At 64.8% G+C, this 23,663-nt stretch overlaps 1 protein-coding gene and 1 long non-coding RNA gene across 3 annotated transcripts; both read left to right on the plus strand.

The window, feature by feature from the left end:
- Window positions 1–567: 567 nt before the first annotated feature.
- On the plus strand, window positions 568–22,964 carry GAS6 (growth arrest specific 6). The gene is made up of 15 exons (XM_070048528.2): window positions 568–826; window positions 905–1,071; window positions 9,352–9,376; window positions 10,189–10,251; window positions 13,951–14,073; window positions 14,543–14,665; window positions 14,958–15,080; window positions 15,838–15,959; window positions 16,690–16,808; window positions 16,946–17,135; window positions 18,467–18,631; window positions 19,389–19,557; window positions 21,391–21,563; window positions 21,899–22,130; window positions 22,530–22,964. Exons 1-15 carry the CDS (start codon window positions 748–750, stop codon window positions 22,709–22,711), a joined length of 2,055 nt encoding a protein of 684 aa, XP_069904629.2. The 5' UTR covers window positions 568–747; the 3' UTR covers window positions 22,712–22,964.
- LOC149124483 (uncharacterized) lies at window positions 4,367–8,634 on the plus strand. 2 transcript variants are annotated; one of them, XR_016212642.1, is made up of 3 exons: window positions 4,367–4,502; window positions 8,391–8,450; window positions 8,563–8,634. It is a non-coding gene; the product is annotated as an uncharacterized LOC149124483 (long non-coding RNA). The 2 variants fall into 2 exon arrangements; XR_016212643.1 differs by having other exon boundaries at window positions 8,537–8,608.
- Window positions 22,965–23,663: the final 699 nt, after the last annotated feature.

Consider the following 23,663-nt stretch of genomic DNA (forward strand, 5'->3'; position numbering starts at 1 on the left):
CACCGTCACCATCACCACTTTGGGCTGTGCAGGTCCCGGGGGGCAGGACTCTCTGGAGTGGCGTCCAGGGTCCCCAGGCTCACTGCCTGCTTGGCCTGGCTGTGGTTCTGTTCGCCGGTGACTTTGTAGAATATTCTGACGGGACGCCGAGTGCTGCTTCCCCCTGGATCCCCGGCGGAGACCGGGTTCTGAGAACACAGGTCACGAAAGGAAATCGCGCAGTCTCACTCCTCGGACCCTTGCGGGGCTCGAACTCGGTTTCTCTTTTTCTCCAGTGAGTTTCGCGTCCTGAGAAAATGCGCCCACGAAGGGAGGCTCCAAGGATGCCGGCGACGTGCCGGGCGCGGAGCACGCAGCCGCGTTCGCGCCCCGGGAGGTCACTGCGTCCCGGACACGCGGCCACTGCGAGCGCGCGCGGGCCCAGCCGGCCTGCGTGGAGATCGCCACGTCCTGGGTGACCTGCTTTCGCCTTGAGTCTCGGAGCTTCCCGGCGAAAACCGGCTGGAGCGCTCCGCCCGCGCCTCCCAGCCCGAGCCCTGCAGTCGCACGGCCGCCGGCCCCGCCCCCGGCCGCGCCGCCCCCGCCCAGAGCAGCCGGCGCGCCCGGGCCGCCGCCGCGGTCGGGATGTGACCTTCAGGGCCGCTGGACAGGATGACGGGAGCCGCTGCCCCGCGGCGCCCTCGGACCCCTGCGACCTCCTGGGAGCTCTGACCGCGCGCGCTCACGGCCGCCCGCCCGGCCCCCGCCATGCAGCCCGCGCCCGGGCCGGCCGCCGCCCTGGGCACGGCGCTGCTGCTGCTGCTGCTGGCCTCGGAGTCGGCGCCCAGTGAGTGCCGCGCGCGCCCCGCGACCCCGCGCGCTCCGGGCCGGGCGCGGCCTGACCGCGCGCCCCTCTCTCCCGCAGCCGTGCTGCTGCGGGCGCGCGAGGCCGCGCAGTTCCTGCGGCCCAGGCAGCGCCGTGCCTACCAGGTCTTCGAGGAGGCCAAGCAGGGCCACCTGGAGAGGGAGTGCGTGGAGGAGCTGTGCAGCAAGGAGGAGGCCCGCGAGGTGTTCGAGAACGACCCGGAGACGGTGAGTGCGGGCGCGCGGGAGTCCCGGGGCGGGCGCGCGGCCCCGAGGGCGCCCGGAGCTGTGGGGCACCGCCCCGCAGCTCGTGGGCCGCTCCCCGGGACCCACGTCCTCCTCTGGCCGGGCGGGTCGGGGGTCCGCACCCTGCTGCGCCTCCCCAGCAAGGAACCAGGTGTCCGTTTGCAAACCGTGACCGAGCGGCCAGGATTCTACCCCAGGCGCCTCCTGGCTCCCTGCCTCCTCTGCGGGTTGGGGGGTGAGGGGCACAGGCGCCGATGCGGGGCGTCCCCAAAGAAAGAGGAACCCAAAGATCCCACAGAAATTGCCTGCAGCTGCAGCCCAGAAAACGCAACTGCGGAATCCTGTGGGGGACAACAGACGGGGCCTATGTGTGTGTGTGTGTGTGACAGTCACAGCCCCGTGTGATGAAGGGGATGGTGTGTGTGTGTGTGTGACAGTCACAGCCCCGTGGGATGAAGGGGATGGTGTGTGTGTGTGTGTGACAGTCACAGCCCCGTGTGATGAAGGGGATGGTGTGTGTGTGTGTGTGTGTGTGTGACAGTCACAGCCCCGTGTGATGAAGGGGATGGTGTGTGTGTGTGTGTGTGTGTGACAGTCACAGCCCCGTGTGCATGGAGTGGACAGTGTGTGTGTGTGTGTGTGTGACAGTCACAGCCCCGTGTGATGAAGGGGATGGTGTGTGTGTGTGACAGTCACAGCCCCATGTGCATGAAGGGGATGGTGTGTGTGTGTGTGTGTGTGTGACAGTCACAGCCCCGTGTGATGAAGGGGATGGTGTGTGTGTGTGTGTGTGACAGTCACAGCCCCATGTGCACGGAGTGGACAGTGTGTGTGTGTGTGTGTGTGTGTGTGACAGTCACAGCCCCATGTGCATGGAGTGGACAGTGTGTGTGTGTGTGTGAGGGAGACACACACAGTCACAGCAGCGTCTGTGCAGGAGGGAAGGTGTGTGGCAGTCACAGCCCTGTGTGATGAAGGGGATGGTGTGTGTGTGTGTGTGTGACAGTCACAGCCCCGTGTGCATGGAGTGGACAGTGTGTGTGTGAGAGAGAGAGACACACACAGTCACAGCAGCGTCTGCGCAGGAGGGAGGGGTGTGTGACAGTCACAGCCCCATGTGCATGGAGTGGACAGTGTGTGTGTGTGTGTGTGTGACAGTCACAGCCCCGTGTGCATGGAGTGGACAGTGTGTGTGTGTGAGAGGGAGACACACACAGTCACAGCAGCGTCTGCGCAGGAGGGAGGGGTGTGTGGCAGTCACAGTGGCTGCAAGGCGTGGTCACCTGGTCCTCTCACAGCAGAGTTTGGGGCTCAGCTGGGCTTCTCTGTGGAGCTCCCGTGGGATGAGGCGGTGTCACGTGGGAGCAGGAGTGGCCACGTGGTGACTCACCATGGTGCCTGGTCTGCTGGCCGGCCCCCCAGGTCCCTTTCCTGACACGCATGCTCACCCCTGGCTGTGCCGAGGCCCCTGTGGCTGGAGGTTTCCCTGGATTTCCTGTCTATTTCATGGTGATCGGCCGAGGCAGGCGGTCTCTGGAGGTCCTCGCTGCATTGTCCTAGCTGCAGTGCCGGGTCACTGGGGTCCCTCACCTGGGGGATTGCGATGCCTAGTATGGGATGGGCTGTGGGGGCAGAGCTGAGGCCAGGCCACCCCAGCCACGGAGCCCTGCCTGCTGCAGCTCCGGACCCCTGAGTCTGGCTCCTGTGCCTGATTGCATGGCTTGTATGTCTTAGTTGCAACTCTATTTGCAAAGCTGTGCATGGAAGACAGGAAGCGAGGGGCACTCCCAGCCCGGCCCCTGGCACTGGTTTCTGTGCCAGGGGCCTTTCCCTGTCTGTCCTGGGAGCCCAGTGTGGCCCAATCAGAGCAGTCACTGTTTCCCAGGATTCAGTCCCCTCCCCAGCTCCCAGGACCCCCCTCACCGGTGCGTGCCCCAGGCCAAGGCGTTGCCCCATGCGTGCCTGCCCTGAGCAGCTGCATCCCCGGGTGTCGCCTTCCCTCCTCTTTTCCAGGGAGAGGCTGCTCCCGGAGGAGTCCAGCTCTGGGCCTGCAGACTGGGTGTCCACCCGTCAGGGGTCCTTGGCTCCCCTGCATCCCTTGTCCCGTGAGAGGCAGCCGTCCAGACACCGTTGGCAGCCAGCACAGCCGAGGCTGAGGCCGCACGGAGGGACGGCCAGTGACTGCGATCTCCCTTCACTTTCCCTGCCCTTGGACCTGGCTCCTATCGCGGTTGTGCAACAGCCAAACACGTGGTCGGGCCTGGCTCGGCGCCGACTTCCGGGCCTGGGGCGGGGCAGAGTGAGCCCACCTGCGGACCCACCCCCCAGCAGGTGGGCGTTGGAGGCCCTGGCCACCTGGGGTTTAGGGCTCAGCCTCTCCCTGCATTCCTCAGGCTGCCCCTCCCTCTGGAGCTGCGGGGCTCTCCCCGGCTCTCCCCGGCTCTCCCTCGTCCCTGGCAGGCCCGGCTCCTCCTTATCTCCTTCTGCCCAGGTCGCTACTTACGCTTCCGGGCACCTCCCCGGGGGCTGCTGGCTCCCTGGGCCTCAGGGCACAGCCGCCTGTTTACTAAATCCTTTCCAGCGCCTGATAGGATCTGGCCAGTCACCTCTGCTTCCGGAAGGATCCGCAGAGACTTACACAGCCTGGGCGGCCGGTGCCTGCCACGCACTTTGACCCCAGCCTGCTCCTTGGGCCAGAAAAAAATCCAGGCCTCAGTTCTGGGGATCCCAGAGTTCTTTGTGCAGAATAGGGGTGGCGCGGTGGGCTGAGCCTGTGAGCCCGGGGCGGGGGCGCTGCTCCCTGCCTTTGCCTACTGCTGTTGTCTCTGCCCCCTCTCGCCCACCTCTGTTTCCCCCACCCCCATTCCCTCCTGCCTCTGCCTCTGTTCCTCACCCCACCCCTCCCCCCTTGTCCCTGCCTCAGTCTCTGCCTCCCCCTCCCCCACCCTCTCCGCCTCTGCTGCTGCCTCTGCCTCAGCAACCCCACCCCCACCCCCTCCCCACCTCTGCCTCTGCCCTTCCGTGCTTCTGCCTGTGCCGCCCCCTTTGTTTGCGCCCCCCTGCCTCCCCCCACCCCAAGCGCGCTGGGCCTGCTCCAATGCTGGGATGAGCTTTCTGGTGGGATTTTGGATGCAGTCTTTTTTTTTTTTTTAAAGATTTATTTATTAATTTGAGTCAGAGTTACACAGAGAGGAGAGGCAGAGAGAGAGAGGTCTTCCCTCCGATGGTCCACTCCCCAGATGGCCGCAACGGCTGGAGCTGTACCAATCCGAAGCCAGGAGCCAGGAGCTTCTTCCCGGTCTCCCACGTGGGTGCAGGGGCCCAAGGACTTGGACCATCTTCTGCTATCCCAGGCCACAGCAGAGAGCCGGATAGGAAGTGGAGCAGCTGGGACTCGAACCGGCGCCCATATGGTATGCCTGCACTTCAGGCCAGGGTGTTAACCCGCTGAGCCACAGCGCAGGCCCCTCGGATACAGTCTTGAAGTCTGAGTCCAGCCAGTCTTATCTGGACCTGCGCCTCCCTCCAGGCCCTATTGCCTGCAATTGTGGACACTTCAGGGACAGCTTGGGGAAGGGCACCCCCTCGGGAGATGGCCACCCAGGCCCCCGGTTGTTGGTGAGACCCTCAGACCCTGGCCTCTGGCAGGCAGGGTGACATCCAGGCTGAGGCCCACCCAATCATGTACTGACATACTTGCACATGTGAACAAGTATGCATTCAGACACAGAAACACATGTGCTTTATATGTGTGTACATACTCACACATATGCACAGCACAAATACATAGGCACATGGATGCACAGACAGGCACATGAGCATACTAGCACTAATGCACAGTGACACACATGGACAACCACACATGCACATGGACACGTGCACATACATGCACAGGCACACACGCACATGGAGACACATGCACAGCACAGGGTACGCAGACGTGTACACGCAGGCAGACACAGCCACAAATACACACAGAGCACATGGGCACACAAGTTGGCACACACACTTCTCTCCTATGACTGGGGTTGGAGCAGATCACTGAGAAGTGAGGCAGGGCCCCCACCATCCTGCAGTGCTGCAGCCCCTCAGCGCCTGCTTGGGGTCTCTGCCCCACAGGCAGCCAAGGCCTCTCCCCCGGGCCCTCTGTTCTGGGGGCCCTGTCCTAGCTCGTCCCCTGAGACTCGCGGTGAAGGGCTGAGCCCCTGGCACTTGCATCCAGGCTGGGCTGGAAGGGGCAGCTACTTCCGTGGTGCGCAGAGCTTGTGGCTGCCCGGGGCGTCACGTGCTTTCTGGTGGTGGTTGTGTGCGGTGACTTCACGGTGAACCCAACCTCTGGCCCCGACCGCGAGAGTCCACTTGCACCTGTTCCAGTCACTCCTAGGAAGGAGCAGATGCAGCCCCCACTGCCCCTGGATGGCGGGCACACCCGTCGCCCGCCTTCCTCCAGCCTGTCCCAAGTTAGGGCTGGAGTCTAGTGCTCCCAGCGTCCGTGCCCGTGACTGTCCCCAGGCCTGCGTCTCTGTCCCGCCCTGGGCTTCGCCTGCCCAGAATTCTCCCAGACACCTGCCTGGGTTGTGCTGGGGTGGGGAGCACACCAAGGCCAACGAGTCTGGGGGTTGTGATGGTCACCTCTTGTGGCACCCTGGTAGAGAGGCCAGCCCTGCCTGGGGGCGGTACTGTAGCCTCAGCCGCCTTGTGCCTTCTGAGGTTGGAGGGAGTACTGCTTTGTCTTCCCAAAAGACCCTGAAAGGTGCCAGAAAGACCCTGCGCAGGTGCCCCGGAAGCAGCTGAGGACCTGGCTGCCTAGGACGGTGGCACCCTTTCTCTCTCATCACTGCCCCCTCCCTCGGCCTTGGCTGTGGCTGTGGCTCCACTCCCACCACGTGTGGCTGTGGCCATTGCTTCTGGCCCTGGCCACTGTCCCATCTGGTGGGTGCAGCCTCCCAGCCGGGTCCTCAGCCCTGGCTCCTGCTGCCTGATGGCCAATCGGAACCCTGCCATCTGGGGGCATCTGTCCAGGCACCTGTCTTCAGCCCAGGCTGGACAGTCAGGGCTGCGTCTTGTTTCAGAGTTGGGGGAGGGGCGGACGGTGATTCTGCCATCCGTCTGCCGTGGCTCTGTCAGGCGCTCGTGGCTCAGAACACCATGAATTTCCCATCCCCCTGCGCCAGTGGCAGGAGTCCGACCGGCCCTCCAGCTGCAGAGCTCTGAGAGGCACAGGCGGCCCTGGCAGGGCTCTGGCACTGAGGGACCAACACACTTTGAGGAAGGGACGGGCACAGCTCACTCACAGTGGTGGGACATGGTGAAAGGATTGCCCCAAATCGGAGTGGAAAGCGCCCAGGAAACCCTAACTAGCCCCACCAGGGGTCCCTGCCGGCGTCCTGCACAGAGCCGTCCAGCCCCTAGCCCTGCGACCCGGAGGCCACGCCTAGACCTGTCCTGGCAGGAAACTCAGCACCAGAGCCACCTGCATGCAGCTTTTTTTTTTTTTTTTAAGAATTTATTTATTTACTTGAGAGAGAGTTACAGACAGAGACAGAGAGGGGTCTTCTATCCTCTGGTTCACTCCCCAAATGGCTGCAACAGCCAGAGCTGATCCAGCCTAAGCCAGGAGACAGGAGCTTCTTCCAGGTCTCCCACGCGGGTGCAGGGGCCCAAGGACTTTCCCAGGCCATAGCAGAGAGCTGGATCGGAAGTGGAGCAGCCAGGACTCAAACCTGCTCCCATATGGGATGCCGGCACTGCAGGTGGAGACTTAGCCCACTGCACCGCGGCACTGCCCGCTCTGTGCAGCTCTGAGGAAGGAGTGGGCAGCCTTGCTGGCTCTCAGTCAGCAGGGCCGGTGACGGGTGTGTGGGACAGGATCCTCTCAAGCTGGCTCTCGCCATGTTGGGAAGGGGCCGGCTCCCACTGCAGATCCCAGGAAACTCCTGGAGCTGTGACTAAGGCATGGAGGGGGCCAGGCCCCCCAGACAAGCCTGCAGGGGTCGGCCCATGTGGGACCCCTTGCTCTGCACCCCAGCGTGGGTGGATGACCCTCGTCAGGGTCACGAGGCCGCTTCAGAACCTGCAGAGCCCTGGTGCCTGTGCACAGACGCCCGGTGGCCAGGTGGCCGGGCCAGTCCTCCGGGCTCTGAAGGAATGACGACCCTGCTGGGTCCTGCTGGGTCCTGCAGGGGCAGACGTTCTGGGCACGTGCAGGAAATCCCGGGCCTGCTGCACACCTGTTCCTGCCATGGCCACTGCAGGCACGGAGCAGACAGGGTGGCAGGAGTGCCAGTCCCTGGGGCAGAACTCGGCTCAGCGGGACACGTTCTGTGGTTCTGAACACATCTGGGGCCTCAGGTCACACCTCCACCCCCGAGCTTGGCTCCTGGACGGTGCACTGGGCCACAAGTGCAGAATGGAGGAGCCGATGCAGCCAGCAGGCTCGAAGAGGGCGGGGTCTGGGGCCCCAGCTCGCCTCTGGCATGAGGACCCTGGACCTCAGGCGTGCTCTGTGCAGCCCCTGGCAGAATGGTCACTGGGCAGGTCCCCTGGAGACTTCAGTGTTGCGGCCTGTGCAGTGGACACCACACACCAGGGCCACCTCGCCTTGTTGGGGATTGTAGGGTGGCAGGAAGGGCCAGTGTCTCCAGTCACCTTGTCAGCCCGTGAAACTGAGGGCCCAGGGGTAACGCCACCTCCTGCAGTGCCAGCATCTCATATGAGCACTGGTTCAAGTCCCGGCTGCTCCACTTCCAACTCAGCTCTCTGCTATGGCCTTGGAAAGCAGTAGAAGATGGCCCAAGTCCTTGGGCCCCTACATCCATGTGGGAGACCTGGAAGAGGCTCCTGGCTCCTGGCTTTGGATGGGCCCAGCTGCAGCTATGTGGCCATTTGTGGAGTGAGCCAGTGGATGGAAGATCAGTCTCTCTCTGCCCCTGTAACTCTGCCTTTCAAATAAACACATCTTTAAAAACAGTCAAGAACCCAGTGCACTGTCTTGAAATTTGTGGGACCGATGTTTGCCCACCAATTTATGCATTCATTCAGTCACCCATTCATTCATTCATGCGCCATCTACCCACTCATTCTTCCACCCATCGTCTGCCCACCACCTGTATGCCGTCTGCCCACCCGTCCATTCATCTGTCCATTTGCTTAGGTACTGGGGGGCAGGTAGGTGTAGCCGGTTGCTTTAAGGTGTAGTAGCCTGAACCATGGCCCACCGCTTCCTGTCTTCAGCAGTTTAAACAAAGTAGTGCAGCCCCTGGGGGAACAGTCAGGTGACAGAAGGCCCCATTTCCCCCCAGGAGGTGCTGGCTTCCTGCTAGCTGCCCCCACCTGGCCCATACCCTAGGTCTCGGACCCAGGTGAGTGCACTGGAGTTGGGGAGGGGGTGCCGACTCCCAGCCCCTCTCGCGGTGTCAGCTGCCCCGGCCGCTTTGTTCCTTGAAAGACACCCCGTCCCGACGTCCTGACCAGGGTGCACCTGAGCACATCTTGCCAAGTGACCGCAGCACTGCCGACCACCCCTGAGCAGTGAGACAGCACGGGGCAGGTGAGCCTGGAAGGCGGCGAGGGAGGCTGAGGGAGGAGCCGCAAGTGTGTGCAAGGGGCCACGCAGGGGAGCAGGGGAGGAGTGGCTCCTGGTTCTGCTGACCCTGAGCATCCGGCCCTCCCCGTGACCTCCGACCTCCGACCTCCGTGAAATATCACAGCCTGGTGTGAAGATGCTGGTGCCTGGTCAGGGTTTCAGTAGCTTGTTTAGGGCCAGGCTGTTCATGAAGCTGACCCGGGGCTGCAGACCTCTGTTTTTACCAGCTGATGGCCCTGGAGTCGGGCTATGGCAAGAGGATCCTGTAGTCTCAGGGGCCCTTGGCCCAGGCCCAGGGAGACAGGAAGCTCTGGGATTGACAATCCAGGCATGCACAAGGCACCTCCCCCAGCCAGGTTGTTGTGTGAATACGACACCGTGTGACATCAGGTGCGCAAGGCCCCTGGTCTCTGAGAGGCTGTCCGCGTGCCTCAGACTGACCGGTGTGCCTCCCCCGACGCGTGGAGTGGCGCTTCCCACAGGGCTGTGAGTGGCATTGCTTTGCTTGTGTCACAGAGGTCTGTGCCGCAGCCAGCCGGTTCCTGCCTGACCTTTGGCCTGGCCAGCACCGCTTTCTGGGCGGGCGGCCCCCCGAGGCTGGGGGCAGCAACCAGATCCTGGTGCTGTCTGGCAGCCCTTGCTGGACCACTGACCGGGTCCTGTTTCTCTTTCCACAGGACTATTTTTATCCAAGATACTTAGGTAAGTTTCGACTGCGACTGCTCAGGCGTAGCCAGAAGAGCAGTGCCGTCCCCAGTTCCTGGAGGGGGTGGGCATGCGGCTTGGGCAGCCAGCGGCCAGGAGCACCCCCCGCGCCTGCTGGGCCTTGTGCGGGCTGGACGTCGTGTGGTGCCACTGTGACTCCAGCCTCTGCACTCTGCCATCTTTCCTGAAACGGACAACAGCGGGAAAGGTGTTTGTGTAGTTAGAAGAACGGAAGGGGCGGCAGCTCCCCGGAGCAGCTGGGTGCGCGGGGTGGGGTCTGCCGGGCCAGGAGACGGGGGGAGCTGGGGGGCCCGCCCCGGAGCTGCCTGCTGAGGGAGCGCCATGCAGAGCTCTGTGGCTGCTAAGGAGAGGCCTGATCCTTGGTCCTCCTTCTCCTCTCGACCAAGTGCATTTTGATAAATGTGTTGGCTTCTGTCCTCGAAGCACCAAGTGGGCCCCAGCGGGTCGCTGAAGGGCAAGGCGGGGTGGCGTGCTTGTCCCTGGGTGGGCCTACCTCCCACCCCATGCAGCCCCACTGGGGTCCCAAACCACACTCCCCCCACTCTCCAGACTGCAGGCCAGGCGGGGCTGGGTCAGGCGGGTGGGGCTGCCCCACCTCCCTCTGGCGTCCAGCTCTGGCTGTCAGAGCCCAGGCTGTGTGCCGGAGGCCACAGGGCTCTGGGGGCAGAGGTCCCAGCAGAGGTGTCTTCCGGCTCAGCTGCGTCAGATGCCCCACATCAGCAAAGGCGAGCCTGGCCTGAGGGCGGTGACCTGGCCTTCTGGGGCCCTAACGCGAGTGTCTCTTGCAGAGTGCATCACCAAGTATGGCTCCCCCTACACCAAGAGCCCGGACTTTGTCACCTGCGTTCAGAGTGAGTCCCCCTCGCGCCTCCCTGCGGCCACAGCCCTGCTCCCTCCCGCCAAACGTCCTTGTTGAGCCAGGAGGTTGCTTGATTAAAAACAGGCTTTCACAAGGGCGTGAGGGGCGAGCGCCCCCTGTGGGTCCTCAGCACCCCCTTCTATTGAACACGGGCCGCACCCCGCTGCTCCCCACTCCCCAGCAGAGCCCACTCCCGTCCCGTCCCCGGAGACCCTTCGTCTCATCCCTCTGGGCAGTTTTCTTGGGTCAAGTGTGTTTCTGGTTGTCATCTCTGAGCAGCCATTGGGGGCAGCCGTCAGGGGTCCCGCCGCCCGGGGAGTGGCCTGGGGGTGGCCGAGGGGGAAGTCGGTCCCACTGGCTCTTGGTTGCCTCATGGAGTCCCTTCAGATTTCGTGTAGCCATGGCGCCTTCTCCGAGAGGGCCCACGCCTCTGCCTGCTCCAGCACGGTCTGCCGGGACTGCAAACGCTCCCCCCCAAAGAGGGCAGGACGGCCTTGGGCGGGTGGCCAGGGCCCTCGTGCTGCAGTGACAAAGGCACTTGGCTCCTGGCGAGCTGCCCAGTGTGCAGCCTGCAGAGTCCGCAAGGACGACCTGGAGGACGCGCCCCGGCGGGGCCACCACCAGCCTGGCCCTGGGGATGTGTGGGCTGCTCCTCCTCCTCTTCCTCCCCCTCCTCCTCCCCCCTCCGCCTCGGAAGCCCTCTGGTGTCGTGGCTGGATTTATCACAGTTGCGAAATTCCAGCAGTGGCCTCAGAGAGCTCTTTCCTGAGTTTGCCAAAAGAGGCCAAATCCAACCCAGCCTGGCCCTTGCAGGTCCAGGAGCCCACACCCCATGGGGCCCGGGAAAGCGCCAGCCGCTGCAGGAGCTGCTGGGAGGAGGCAGTGTAGGCCTGAGGGTGGCCCAGAGCCCAGGGGTCACTCCCTCCCGTTCCCACTCACCATGTGGCTTCCCTCAGCCAAACGCCCGTCACTGGCAGCCACGTGTGATTTGCCAGGGTTTGCCAGGCGGTGGTCGCGAGGGGTAGTGTCACCTTCCTTCCTCTCTGCCGGCCCAAGGGCCCAGCTGCGACTCACGTGTTGCGCAGGCCCTGGACGAGCTGTGGCAACTGGCTCGGGCTTCCCTGCCCCACCCCAGCTCGTGTCTGGCATGGCCCCGACAAGGCCTCTGTCATGAGGGCCAGGCCTGGCATCCGAGGCACACTGTAGCACTTGCCCCATCATGAGGGGACTCGGGCCCGGCGAGCTCTCGGTTCCCCACCACTGTTCCCCGCGTGCCCACGTACTTCCAGAGGCCCCTGGGCGCTTGCTCTGTGTCGGACACCAGTGTAGCTCCTCCCCTGGGTCTGAGAGGAAGCCGAAAACAAGAGGGGGTACGGTGCTCCTAGGAGCGGGCTCGGTGGGGGGACTCCCAAGAACGGCCCTGAGCCAAGCTAAGCACCCGTCACACCCAGTAGACATCTCAGCCAAGTGTTTGAGTAGAAATGCTCCCTGACAGCGGTCCTTTGGGGCCCTGTGCTCAGGGACAGTGGGGGAGGGGGGCACCAACTGTGTCTACCCGGGTGTTCCTGCCCCAGCATAGCTTCCCAACACATGTCTGCTCCCGACCCTCAGAACCTCTTCACTTGAGTCCTTTCCACCAGTCCATCCACTAATCCATCCACTAATCTATCCACTAATCCATCTACTAGTCTATCCACTGACCAAGCACTATCCACTAATCCATCCACGAACCTATCCACTAATCCATCCACTGATCAAACACTGTCCACTAATCCATCCACTAATCTGTCCACTAATCCATCTACTAGTCTATCCACTGACCCAGCACTATCCACTGACCCATCCACGAACCTATCCACTAATCCGTCCACGGATCAAACACTATCCACTAATCCATCCACTAGCCTAGACACCAGTCTGTCTGCTACTCTGGAGACACAGGTCTGTCCACTCACTAGTCTAGAGAAGAGTACCCACTTGTTTAGTGCTAGTCTAGATACTGCTTTATTCACTTCATTAGTCCTTGGTTGGCTTAATCCTTCGTGTCCAAAGCACTGTGCTGCCAGACCCCAAGCTACAGCCTTGGCAGTGGTGAGGAGGGAAGCCAGGGCCAGTCTCGGAGATGAGGGTTCTGCCAGCTGAGGATGACTGGATGGTGCAAACCCGATCCCGTCCTGCTCCCGGGGACTCTGGGTGCTGGACCACGTCTCTGCACCCTTAGGGGTAAATAAACAGTGCTCGTGCACGGAGTGAGCTTCCGAAACAGCGGGCACCAGGCTTGCGCTCCGTCTGCACTCACAAGTGTGTGTGAAAGCAAGAGGCCCTGAGGCGTGCCACGAGGGCTCCCCGGGAGCTCCCGCCCAGACCTCCCTGGGTGCCGAGCGGAGCCTGTGCCAGTGACTGGGGTTGGCCCCAAAGCCTTGGATGAGCTGAAGGAGCCTAGCCTGAGACCAGGGCCCCATTCATCACCCAGCCTGCTGTGAGGCTGTGGGCTTCGCTCCTGGGAGCTGTGAGTGTGGCTGCCTGGGCCAGGGCAGCTTCGGCGGCAGCTGGCCGGCGACCACAGCCTCGAGGGCAGCAGGTCACCCTCACCCGGGCCAGGGCCAGTGCTGCAGGCCCACACCCCACAGGGTCTGTGTGCCAGAGACTGGGTGCGGCGGTTCACCCTGGACTCAGGAGGAGGAAGGAGGTGCCTCAGAGGGGACTTGGAGCCGCGGGTCTCCGTGAGAGGAAGACACGGAAACAGGCGACGCGGGGTCACAGGTGGGGGGCGAAGGGGCAGGCAGTGGCCCCCTTTCTGTGCGGCGAGCTCACACGCTGCCATTCTCCAAGAGGCCGGGCCCTGCACGTGCTGCAGCCCTGGCTCCCGGGGGCTGTGGCGCCCCGCAGCCACGCACGTGCGCTCTGCCCCCAGGGGCCGCATCTGCCCTGCTGGCCATGAAAGGGTTCTTTGAGCACTGGGCACAATGACAGCTCTTTGCACAGACTTCCCGAACCTCGGATTGTGCAACGGCACTCGGGGGAGCTTCCCTCTCGTCCGCGGCACCCTTGGGGCCCTGCCAGGCGAGCCTCAGCTGTGTTTGTGAAGAACGCCTTGGCCGGCGCTGGGCAGCTGTAACCGCATCTCCGACCGCAGGCCCTGAGCCTTCTGTGCCTGCACATACCTGGCCGGAGTCTGTCTCACTGCGGCTGCACCCTGAGGAGAAAGCTTGTGGAGGGGTCTGTAGGTGGGGGGCTTCTGCATCCCTCTGGGAGCCCCGCCCTCACTAGGGTGCGGGCACCAGGTGGCTCCTCCCACCTGACCCTCGGCTCCTCCCTCTGTGCCCATGGCTCCTCCCACCTGACCCTCAGCTCCTCCCTCCTTGCCCATAGCTCCTCCCACCTGACCCTCAGCTCCTCCCTCCTTGCCCATGGCTCCTCCCACCTGGCCCACAGCCCCTCCTTCCTTGCCCATGGCTCCTCCCACCTGGCTCACAGCCCCTCCCTCCTTGTTCATGGCTCCTCCCAGCTGACCCACAGCCCCTCCCACCTGGCCACAGGATAGCAGTGGCTCCCCCAGCTGATGTGGAGGCCCCGGGCCTGGCTGGCCCTCAGCCTGGACTGTAGTGGGGAACCCTGGGCTGACCTCAGCCCCTCAGATCCCCACTGGGAGCCGCTCAGGCCAGCCTCACCTTTGTGTCCTTCACCTCAGACCTGCCTGACCAGTGCACCCCGAACCCCTGTGAGAAGACGGGGACCCAAGTGTGCCAAGACCTCATGGGCAACTTCTTCTGTCTGTGCCGAGCCGGCTGGGGGGGCCGGCTGTGCGACAGAGGTGAGACCTCCCCCTCCCAGTGTCTCAGCATCCAGGCCCCTCCCACAGCACCGCCTTGACCCCGCCCACAGAGAAGCCCCCAGGAGCTACAGCCAGGGTGCGCCCCGGGGCTGGGCCTGGAGTTGGAGGAAGGGACCCCCCTCATGAAGGGGCACAGTGTGGCCTCTGACGCCCCCTGAGGGTAACCAGGCCCTCAGTGAGGAAACCTGCAGGAGAGAAGCCCCCCCGCTGGTTCATCCTTGTCTGGGGGAGGGTCTGGCAGGGGCCGGGGAGGGGGCTGCTCAGGTGGGGGCCACGTGGCGGCCGGGCGGGGTCCAAGGCTGTCCTCCACTCCCGTAGCGCCCCCTCCCCGTGTGCACTGGGCGCCTGCCCAGCTGAGCCTGGGGGCGCCCCCACCGCGGGGAAGAAGCGGGCCCGGGGCCGGGGCTGGGCGCGCGCCGCAGAGCCGCTCACTCCTGCTCTGGTCCAGATATCAACGAGTGCGGCCAGGAGAACGGCGGCTGCAGCCAAGTCTGTCGCAACCAACCCGGCAGCTTCCACTGCGCCTGCCACAGCGGCTTCGCGCTGGGCGCGGACGGGAGGAGCTGCCAAGGTGAGGCCCCGCCCCCAGGTTGCTGCCCCTCCCAGCGGGTTCGCACTGCGCCCGCACGGGAGGACCGCCACGGTGACGCGCCCCACCCCCCCACCCCCCACCCCCGTCTTCTCCGGCGGGACACCTGAGACTGGTCAGCCCTAGTGCCCAGCACGCGAGCAGAGATTGGCTCGGGCTTGCGGTCACCAAACTGCCCCGACACAGGCGGCCCCCTAGCCCGCGGCTGCCGTCCCCAGCCCCGCGCACGGCCGGCCCCGGCGCAGCGCCATCCGGCCCCTGTTCTTGCTCACAGACGTGGACGAATGCGCAGACGCGGAGACCTGCGGGTCGGCACGGTGCCAGAACCTTCCGGGCTCCTACTCCTGCCTGTGCGACGCGGGCTACACCTACAGCTCCCAGGAGAAGGCCTGCCGAGGTACCCTCGCCTCGCGGCCCCCAGCCCACCTCCCCTCCCGGCCCTGAGCCCAGACACAGATGTGGGGCTGAGTGCCAGCCATGCTCCCGTGTCTGGGAAGCCGTGAACAGACAAAGGTTGGGAAAGTTTGCCCCCTGAATCAGAGGGGTGTCAGCCACGGACGGCTGCAGCTGCCACCAGCCACACACATGAGTACAGACACACATGCATGAGCCACCCCCATCTGTGCACAGACAGCAGTGTTACCTGTAAACACTCAAACTCCTGTGCACACATCGGCCCCCACACACGTACGTATCACACTCCATACATGCAGATGTGCACATGAACACGCATGCCTGCCGGGCTCTAGCCCGCCCCAGATGCAGGAAGACCCCTCCCAGCTCTCTGGCCCACCCGGCTTCTCCCACGTGTCAGGGACGCTCCGAGTGGCTGTTTCCCACGTGGGTCTGCAGTGTCCCGGGGGTTACCGTTCTTGCTTTCTGGAAGCCACAAAGAACCGTGGTGGGTGCCCAGTGAGGGCGCAGGGAGTCAGATGAGGAGACGGTGCTGGGGGAAGGGTTCTCGGCCCCTGGACCGTCTTCTGTCGTGGGAACTTCCTCGGGCCCCTGCGCCCCTGGCAGCATGCGTGGGCGGGGCGCAGTATTTCCTTCCAGAGAGCAGCGACCTGGGGAGGGGCAGGTGGGGCCTCAGCTGTGCGGCTGGGGAGGCCCGGTTCGGTTCCCAGGCCCCACAGCACCTGTGCCTTTGGCTGCAGATGTGGACGAGTGCCAGCAGGGGCGCTGTGAGCAGACCTGCGTCAACTCCCCGGGCAGCTACACCTGCCACTGTGACGGGCGCGGGGGGCTGAAGCTGTCCCCGGACATGGACACCTGCGAGGTAGGGAACCGGCGCCTCTCCACCAGCGGGGGCTGGGGCTGGGGGGCAGGGCTGCCGCCGACCTGGCTTTGGCTGAGCTCCTGGGATCTCCGGGAGGTCTGGGACAAGCAGCGGCTCTGCAGTGACTGATGTTTGGGTGTATTTATCAATCTCTATGGCAACGCCGTACTCACAGTGGGCCAGCCTGGCGTGCGCCACGCGTGAGGCCTCACACCTCGCGTGCATTTGGTCCAGCCTGTGCTGGGTCAGGGAGCAGAGGCCCTGCTCTGCCAGACATGGGTGCCCCGCGCCCCCCTCTGGTGGCCGTGCCAACAGGGGCAGTGCTGTCCCCTGTGCCTGCCTGGGAGGGGCATCACAGGCAGCGTCACTGCACGGTTGGTGGAACCCAGACCCTGGACAGGACACTGTGGCCCCCGGGGTCTGGGCCCAGAGCCTCCGCACAGCCCCCTCCCTGGGCCTGTGGCCCTGGTTCCTGCAGGGGCTCGGCTGCCTTCCTAGAGAATGTTCTAGAATGAGAGTTTTCATGGCCTGCGTTTCTTTCTTGCTTTATACTAGTGCGCATGCACCTTCATGCCTCTCTGTCTGAGACGGCCATAATAGTGAAAGAGACGGGTGTGGGTGGGAAGAGGTGAGAGGCGTGTTGGGGCCGTGCTGCCCCAAGATACAGGGCGATATTCCCTGGCTCTGGCCATGCCCCCTGACCCTGGCCCTGCCCCCTGCCCTGCCTCAGGACATCCTGCCCTGCGTGCCCTTCCGCATGGCCAGGAGCGTGAAGTCCCTGTACCTGGGCCGCCTGTTCCACCGGACCCCCGTGGTCGGACTTCGCCTCAAAAGGCTGCAGCGTGTGCGGTGAGCAGCGGCTGGCGCGGGGCGGGGTGAGGGGCCTCCCTGGGGCTCCCTGGCGGGAAGGCGCCTAGGGCCTGGAAGGGGTCCTGGCCATCTGACGTCAGGCCCGGCCGTGGCAACGCCACCTCTCACCCGCGCAGGCTGGTGGCCCAGTTCGACTTCCGGACCTTTGACCCCGAGGGCGTCCTCTTCTTCGTGGGCGGCGACCCGGACGGCACCTGGGTCCTGCTGAGCCTGCGGGCCGGGCGTCTAGAGCTGCAGCTGCACTGCCAGGGCCTGAGCCGCGTCACCAGCAGCGGCCCGGCCATCAACCACGGCCGGTGGCAGACGGTGAGTGAGGCCGCCGGCCCTCCCTGTTCACCCCACACCTGAGCGTGGCCCTTGGCCAGTGGCCTGGAGCAGAGCCATGGGGCCGGCCCAGGGGACTCCTGGCTGTGTCCGGAGCTTTGCACATGACACCAGGGAGGGTGAGCAATCAGCCCGTGGCCTGGGACCCAGAGCATAGGTAGCCAGAGACCCAAGGCAGCCTGCTGCACCTGGGCACCGCCCCAGGCCTCCCTCTGCCAAAGACCCAGGTCTGGCAGGGACCTGTGTGGGCGTCCTGAGGGCTCCCCTGGCCACACCTGCACTGGGCCATTGCCGTAGGACATTGGACCAGTCCAGCTTGAGTGAGTTGCTGGAAATAGAAATAAAGCAGGCTTCCGATGTCCACGTTTGGAAGGGAAGCAGGAAGTGAGAGAGAAATGGAGAACTCACCCTGGACTCTGCCCACCGATGTTCCGTGGACGTGGCCCGTGGCCCCGCCTGGCCCTTCTCCCCCAGCCACAGTGTCCGCGGTGGCCGTAGGGCTCCCAGCAAAGCCCCCACTGTGGGCTGGGGTCTCACGTCCTGGGTGGGGCTCAGGACACTGACTCCAGTGGAATGCTGAGTGGGAGCGGTCACACCCCACAGTCCCGCTCTGCAGCCGTGGCCTGAGCCGTGGCTGGCCCTCGACAGACCTCCCCCCGCCCCCCACGTACCGTGTTCTGCTGCTGACTGTTCAGAGCCAGAACCTGCTGAGTGCTGATGCTCCCGGGGAGACCAGCGCCGTGCCCCTGGCCGGAAGCCCCATGTGGCGGCTCAGCTGGCAGCCCGGCCGGGCGGGACTGCCGTCAGGGGCTGCAAATGACCACGCAGAGCTGGCATACACGTGGGAGGCGGGCAGCCTTCCAGCCACACTCAGGGCACACAGAGACGCCCGCACAGAGGGGCTGCAGTGAACCAGGGTGAGGCGTGAGCAGCCCGGGGCACGACCTGGTGCAGCCGCAGAAGAGCAGGGCCGTGGCCTCCTCCCGGCGCGAGCCGAGTGTGACGAGGCCCTGCCAGGCAGGTTCCTGCTTGTCCACGCCTGCGTGAGGGTCAGCGTGCGAGCGAGGTGGGGTGGAGTCTGCAGTGCCGCGGTGTGAGCCCGTCACTCACACGGGGCGTGGCTGGGCCCTGGCTCCCAGGGTCACCGCTGTAGCAGTTAGGTGGTTCTGTGAACACCGCCCGTGGAAAGTACTGTGTCTTCCTAAAACGTGGGGAGGCCTGGCCGGGTGGGGGTGGGGCTCCCGAGGAGGCGGGGCCCCTGAGGGGGCGTGGTGCCCCCGGCCATCTCCCCACTTCCCCCTGGGCAACCTTAGGTCTCCGTGGAGGAGCTGTCGCGCAGTCTGGTGGTGAAGGTGAACGAGGAAGCCGTCATGAACATCGCGGTGCCCCGGGAGCTGTTCCGGCCGCACCGAGGCCTCTACCACCTGAACCTCACCATGGGTGGCGTGCCCATCCCCAGCAGTGGCCTCCTGCAGCCCGTGAGTGCCCGCCCCCACCGCGAGCCGGGCACCCTGCACAGTGCCCGTCTGTGGCCTCTGTGTCCTGGGGGGCGAGGGGCTGGCAGAAGCTGGCGGACTCCAGGTGCAGCTGGGCTCTGGGTCTGGAGGAGACCCGTGCTTCGGGGGACGCCCAGCTGCAGCGAGAGGGACAGGGCCGTGCTGCCACTAGGACAGGCGGCTTCCTGGACAGTCCCGGGAAGGTCTGGGTTGCCAGGACTTCCTCAGGGAGAGGTGGGTCCTGATGGTGTCTCAAAGTCCTCCGAGCCCACACCCACGCCGTGGCGCCAGTGAGGCCAGGACCCGGCTGCCCCCATGTCGGGATTGCGACCCTACCAAGGGGAGTGAGGCACGGGCATGTTTGCGAGGCGTCGGCACCAATGGGCAGGTTGGCCACGGCCCTGCCGCCTGACTGGCCCACAGCACGCAGCAGGTGCAGGGCCTCGGGACTTTCGTCCCCACTGGTGCTTCGCAGGAGCCGTGTAGGGACAGAGCACTCGCTGTGCAGGCGCCGCCTCCCTGCTGCCTCCAGGCAGGGCTCTGCCGTGGGGAGGGGCTGAAGACAGAGGCCCCGCCCCGAGGGGCAGCCGAGCTCTGCATTGTCCTGGGATGATCGGACCATGGCAGAGCAAGCATCGTGGGTGGACTCGACCGTGTCAGCAGTGGCCGCCACAGGCCTGAGAGAGCGGGCATGGCCCTGTGTGGTCTCCTCAGGGCCAGGGTGGGCTTCTGTCTCCAGATAAACCCCCGCCTGGATGGCTGCATGCGGAGCTGGAGCTGGCTGGACGAGGAGGAGACCACCATCCAGGAGACCGTGAGGGGCAGCCCCAAGATGCAGTGCTTCTTGGAGGTGGAGGACGGCTCCTTTTACCCGGGCACCGGCTTCGCCTTCTACAGCCTGCAGTACAGTGAGCACGGCCTGCACGCCGGCGCGGGGGCAGCACACTCTGCGGGGGGCGGTGGGGAGGGTCTGAGGACGAGGTCGGGACTTGGGCGAGTGGATGAGAGGCTCTCAGAGCGCGACCACCAGCAACTCGGCGAGGCCCACACTGAGGGGGTGCCCCACATTAGGAGCCCCTGCCTGCGGAAGCCAGCACGCTCAGACTTGAAATGCAGAGAAAACAGCAGGAGGAGGCCGAAGGATACAGAATGGAGATGAGGGGGACCCAGGGTGGCACCCCTGTTCCTTTCACAGCTGCCAGGAACCTGGGCTGGAGGGCACCTGACCTCCCAGAGCCCTGTGGCAGGTGCAGGTACGGGAGGGCAGTGTGCAGAGAGCAGGTGAGGAGGGCGGTGTGCACACAGCAGGTGCAGGAGGGCGGTGTGCAGAGGAGAGGAGGTGAGGGGGGCGGTGTGCAGAGAGCAGGTGCAGGAGGGTGGTGTGCAGGGGATAGCAGGTTGAGGGGGTGGTGTGCAGAGAGCAGGTGCAGGGGGTGGTGTGCAGAGAGCAGGTGAGGGGGTGGTGTGCAGAGAGCAGGTGAGGGGTGGTGTGCAGAGAGCAGGTGAGGGGGGTGGTGTGCAGAGGAGAGCAGGTGAGGGGGTGGTGTGCAGAGAGCAGGTGAGGGGGCGGTGTGCAGAGAGCAGGTGAGGGGGTGGTGTGCAGAAAGCAGGTGTGCGGGCGGTGTGCAGAGGGCAGGTGAGGGGGGCGAGGTGCAGGGGAGAGCAGGTGCAGGAGAGTGATGTGCAGAGGAGAGGAGGTGAGGGGGTGGTGTGCAGAGAGCAGGTGAGAGGGTGGTGTGCAGAGCGCAGGTGAGGGGGGCGAGGTGCGGGGGAGAGCAGGTGCAGGAGAGTGATGTGCAGAGGAGAGGAGGTGAGGGGGCACTGTGCAGAGAGCAGGTGCAGGCGTTCAGGGGCCTGTGTCACAGTGGGGGAGTCAGGGACCCTGTCATTTATTAAAGCCGTCTCTTTGCTTGCATTATGAAACTGGTGAACACTTACAGTAGAATCAGTTGCTGAGAACTGAGAGCAGCACACATGGCCGTCCCAGCCACCGGGCTGCACTGGGGCCACGGCACCCCACCACCACCACGGGAGCCCCGCACGTCCACACTGGCCTCAGCCACACGGCTCCTGGGAAATCCCCACTCGAGCCCAGGCTTCTGTCGCCTGTGACGGAATCGGCAGAGCCGCGTGTGCGGCCCAGGCAGAGGACCGGGCCGCCGACCCCGGAGCCCCAGGCCCCGCCAGGACGCTGCCGTCAGGCACTCTTGGCAGTGTCCTCTGTGCCCCTGGCTTGGAGCTGGGCTCTGCGGCCTACTGCGCCCAGGCTCTCCCTCCCCCCACACGCCCTGCCCCTCCCCGTTCCTAAACCCAGGCCCTCCCCCAGCCCTCCACTGCCACAGGACAGTGCTCAGGCCCAGCCACCCGCCTGTGGACAAGGCACCCACTCAGACCCCCTTGTGCAAGGAGAGGGCTCCACTCCAACATCAAAAGCCAGTCGGTGAACATGACGGAGACCCACCCCCGGGTTTCCCTGGCTCCTCTCGCCACAGGGACCTCAGGTGGTCCTGCAGACAGAAAGCCCCCGGAGCGTGGCCTGAGCCCTCAGCCCCTGGCAGTCTGTGTGGCCCGGGGGGGTCTCCATGCGTCCGGGGCAGCAGCGTCCTGGGGCGTCCGGTGCCCAGGTGACGCGGGCAGAACCTGAGCCAGGTGTGGGCGTGCTGTCTGCTGCACAGCTCGGCGCCCAGCTCACTCTCGCCTCTCTGCTCGTATCGACTTGTAATGCGCCATTCTCATCGCAGCTCGCACGTCGCGGGACGTGGGGACGGACAGCACCTGGGAAGTGGAGGTCGTGGCTCGGATCCGGCCCGCCGCAGACACGGGGGTGCTGCTGGCGCTGGTGGCGGCCAACCACACCGCCGCCCTCTCCGTGGCCCTGGTGGACTACCACTCCACCAAGAAGCTCAAGAAGCAGGTACAGCCTCCCCTCCCCACCTGGGCTCCCTGTGGGCAGGCAGAGGGGCAGGGCTGAGTGGGCAGCACGCGTGTCCTGCCCCTACCCGTGTGTCGGCCGAGAAAGGCCTGCCTGGCAGGGCAGGGACCCGAGCCCCCATCTCCCCCAACCTTCCTGCCGGCCCTCACTGCACACCCTCAGGAGCAGGGAGGGCAGAGCAGGGCAGGGCCTGCATGGCCGGTGCGTGGGGCTGGCCTTGGCTGCAGCACCCTGAGCCCCGCATGCACTTGGGCCTCCCCTGTGACTCTGACCCCGGCCCCGGCACCACCCTCAACCTGTGCCCGCCATCCCCCCAGCTGGTGGTCCTGGCCGTCGAGAACGTGCCCCTGGCCCTAATGGAGATCAAGGCGTGTGACGGGCAGGAGCACGTGGTCACGGTCTCCCTGAAGGAGGGCGTGGCCACCCTGGAAGTGGACGGCACCAAGGGCCAGAGCGAGGTGGACGCTGCCCAGCTGCAGGAAAGGCTGGCCCTGCTCAAGAGGCACCTGCTGCAGGGTGCCGTGCTCACCTTCCTCGGGGGACTGCCAGGTAGGGGCTCCATGTGCCGCCCACCGCAGCTTCCCTGTGACCCCGCTTGCTGACCCCAAGCCAAGCCCGGACAGAGGCTGGTGACTGTGGAGGCAGATTTTGTTCGGGGCGGGAGGCCTACAGGTGGGTCTCTGTGCTGGCCGCCCTGTGCCATGGTCTTAGCAGCATCCGCTCAGAACCCTCCTCCCTGGGGGTCCAAGGAGGGTCAGAGGCAGGAAGGGAGAGGGCTGGCCAGGCCCGGATGTCCCCGCCCTGGCCCCTGGCCTGGGGGTCTACAGCCAGATGGGGGTGGGGCAGCTGGGGCAGAAAGGCAGCTGGCCCGGCTGTTACTGTGGTGAGGCCAGGCCAGGGCACCCCTGCCAGGCCAGTGACAGCCCCTGCGCTCTCCCCTCGGCCCAGATGTGCCGGTGACCTCGGTGCCGGTCACTGCGTTCTACCGCGGCTGCATGACCCTGGAGGTCAATGGGAAGCTTCTGGACCTGGACGAGGCCTCACACAAACACAGCGACATCACCTCGCACTCCTGCCCCCCGGCTGCAGCGGCCCCCGCTCCCACCACAGCAGGTCGGGGTCGCGGGTAGCTGCTCAGCGGGGAGGAAGAGGGAGGTGGCACTGTGACCCCGCCCCCGCCACGCGCACAGCTCTGCCCCTCCCGGCCTTGTAACATACTGTAAATACTAAGGGATGCTTGCAGCCGCTGTCCCAGGTGGGCGGGCTGCGGAGGGAGGGGCGTGGGGCACAGCGGAGGGAAGATGATTCTGTTATTTTTATTACCAAACGCTTCTTTCTGACTCTAAACTATGGACAATAAAATATTTACAGAAGCCTTTTTAACCCTGTGTGGCATTCCCGCTCCTTGTGGGTTATCCTCTTTAAACAATCTGCAGTATGTCTCATTTAATTTTTTTTAAAAGATTTACTTATTGGATTGGAAGAATTGCAGAGGTCTTCCATCCGCTGGTTCAGTCCCCAGTTGGCCGAGACAGCTAGAGCTGGGCCAAGCTGGAGCCAGGAGCCAGGAGCTTCTTCCATTTCTCCTACGTGGGTGCAGGGGCCCAAACACTTGGGCCATCTTCCAGTGCTTTTACTAGCAGGGATCTGGATGGGACGTGGAGCAGCTGGGACACGAACCAACGCCCGTTGGGATGGCGGTGCCGCAGCCTCTCCTGTGGATTCCCTAACGCATGGCAGACCCCGGGCTGCAGCCAGCTCACCAGGGGATTTGAGCCGGCCTGTGGTGCAGGTCCCTCTGGGCCGCACAGCTGCAGGCTCGGGCAGAGCTCCCGAGAGAGCCCAGTGCGGCAGGCTGGGCATGTCTGGGCTGCGTTGTTTCCAGCCCTTGCTCTGCAGCCGAGCCCAGAGGAGCCCGACCCTCCCCCGGGGTCAGGCACTGCTGGGCGAGGCTCCAGGTCCCCACTTGGCCAGAGAAGCCGCCCGCCGTGAGTCATCCGTGCACAGAAGCATGCAGGCTGTGGCCATCACTGACCAGAGAGGCTGTGGCCTTCAGGACGGCTGGGCAGACCCTCGGCAAAT

The sequence above is a fragment of the Oryctolagus cuniculus genome, chromosome 9, assembly GCF_051225735.1.
Source record: "Oryctolagus cuniculus isolate XC-2025 breed Fujian yellow rabbit chromosome 9, ASM5122573v1, whole genome shotgun sequence".
Lineage (NCBI taxonomy): Eukaryota > Metazoa > Chordata > Mammalia > Lagomorpha > Leporidae > Oryctolagus > Oryctolagus cuniculus.

Bases quoted from the DNA above. Each gene is read 5' to 3' on its own strand.
- GAS6 (XM_070048528.2), top strand. From the start codon at position 748: ATGCAGCCCGCGCCCGGGCCGGCCGCCGCCCTGGGCACGGCGCTGCTG. The intron at 15,081-15,837 runs GTACCCTCGCCT...CTTTGGCTGCAG, and splicing joins CCAGGAGAAGGCCTGCCGAG to ATGTGGACGAGTGCCAGCAG. The intron at 15,960-16,689 runs GTAGGGAACCGG...GCCCTGCCTCAG, and splicing joins CGGACATGGACACCTGCGAG to GACATCCTGCCCTGCGTGCC.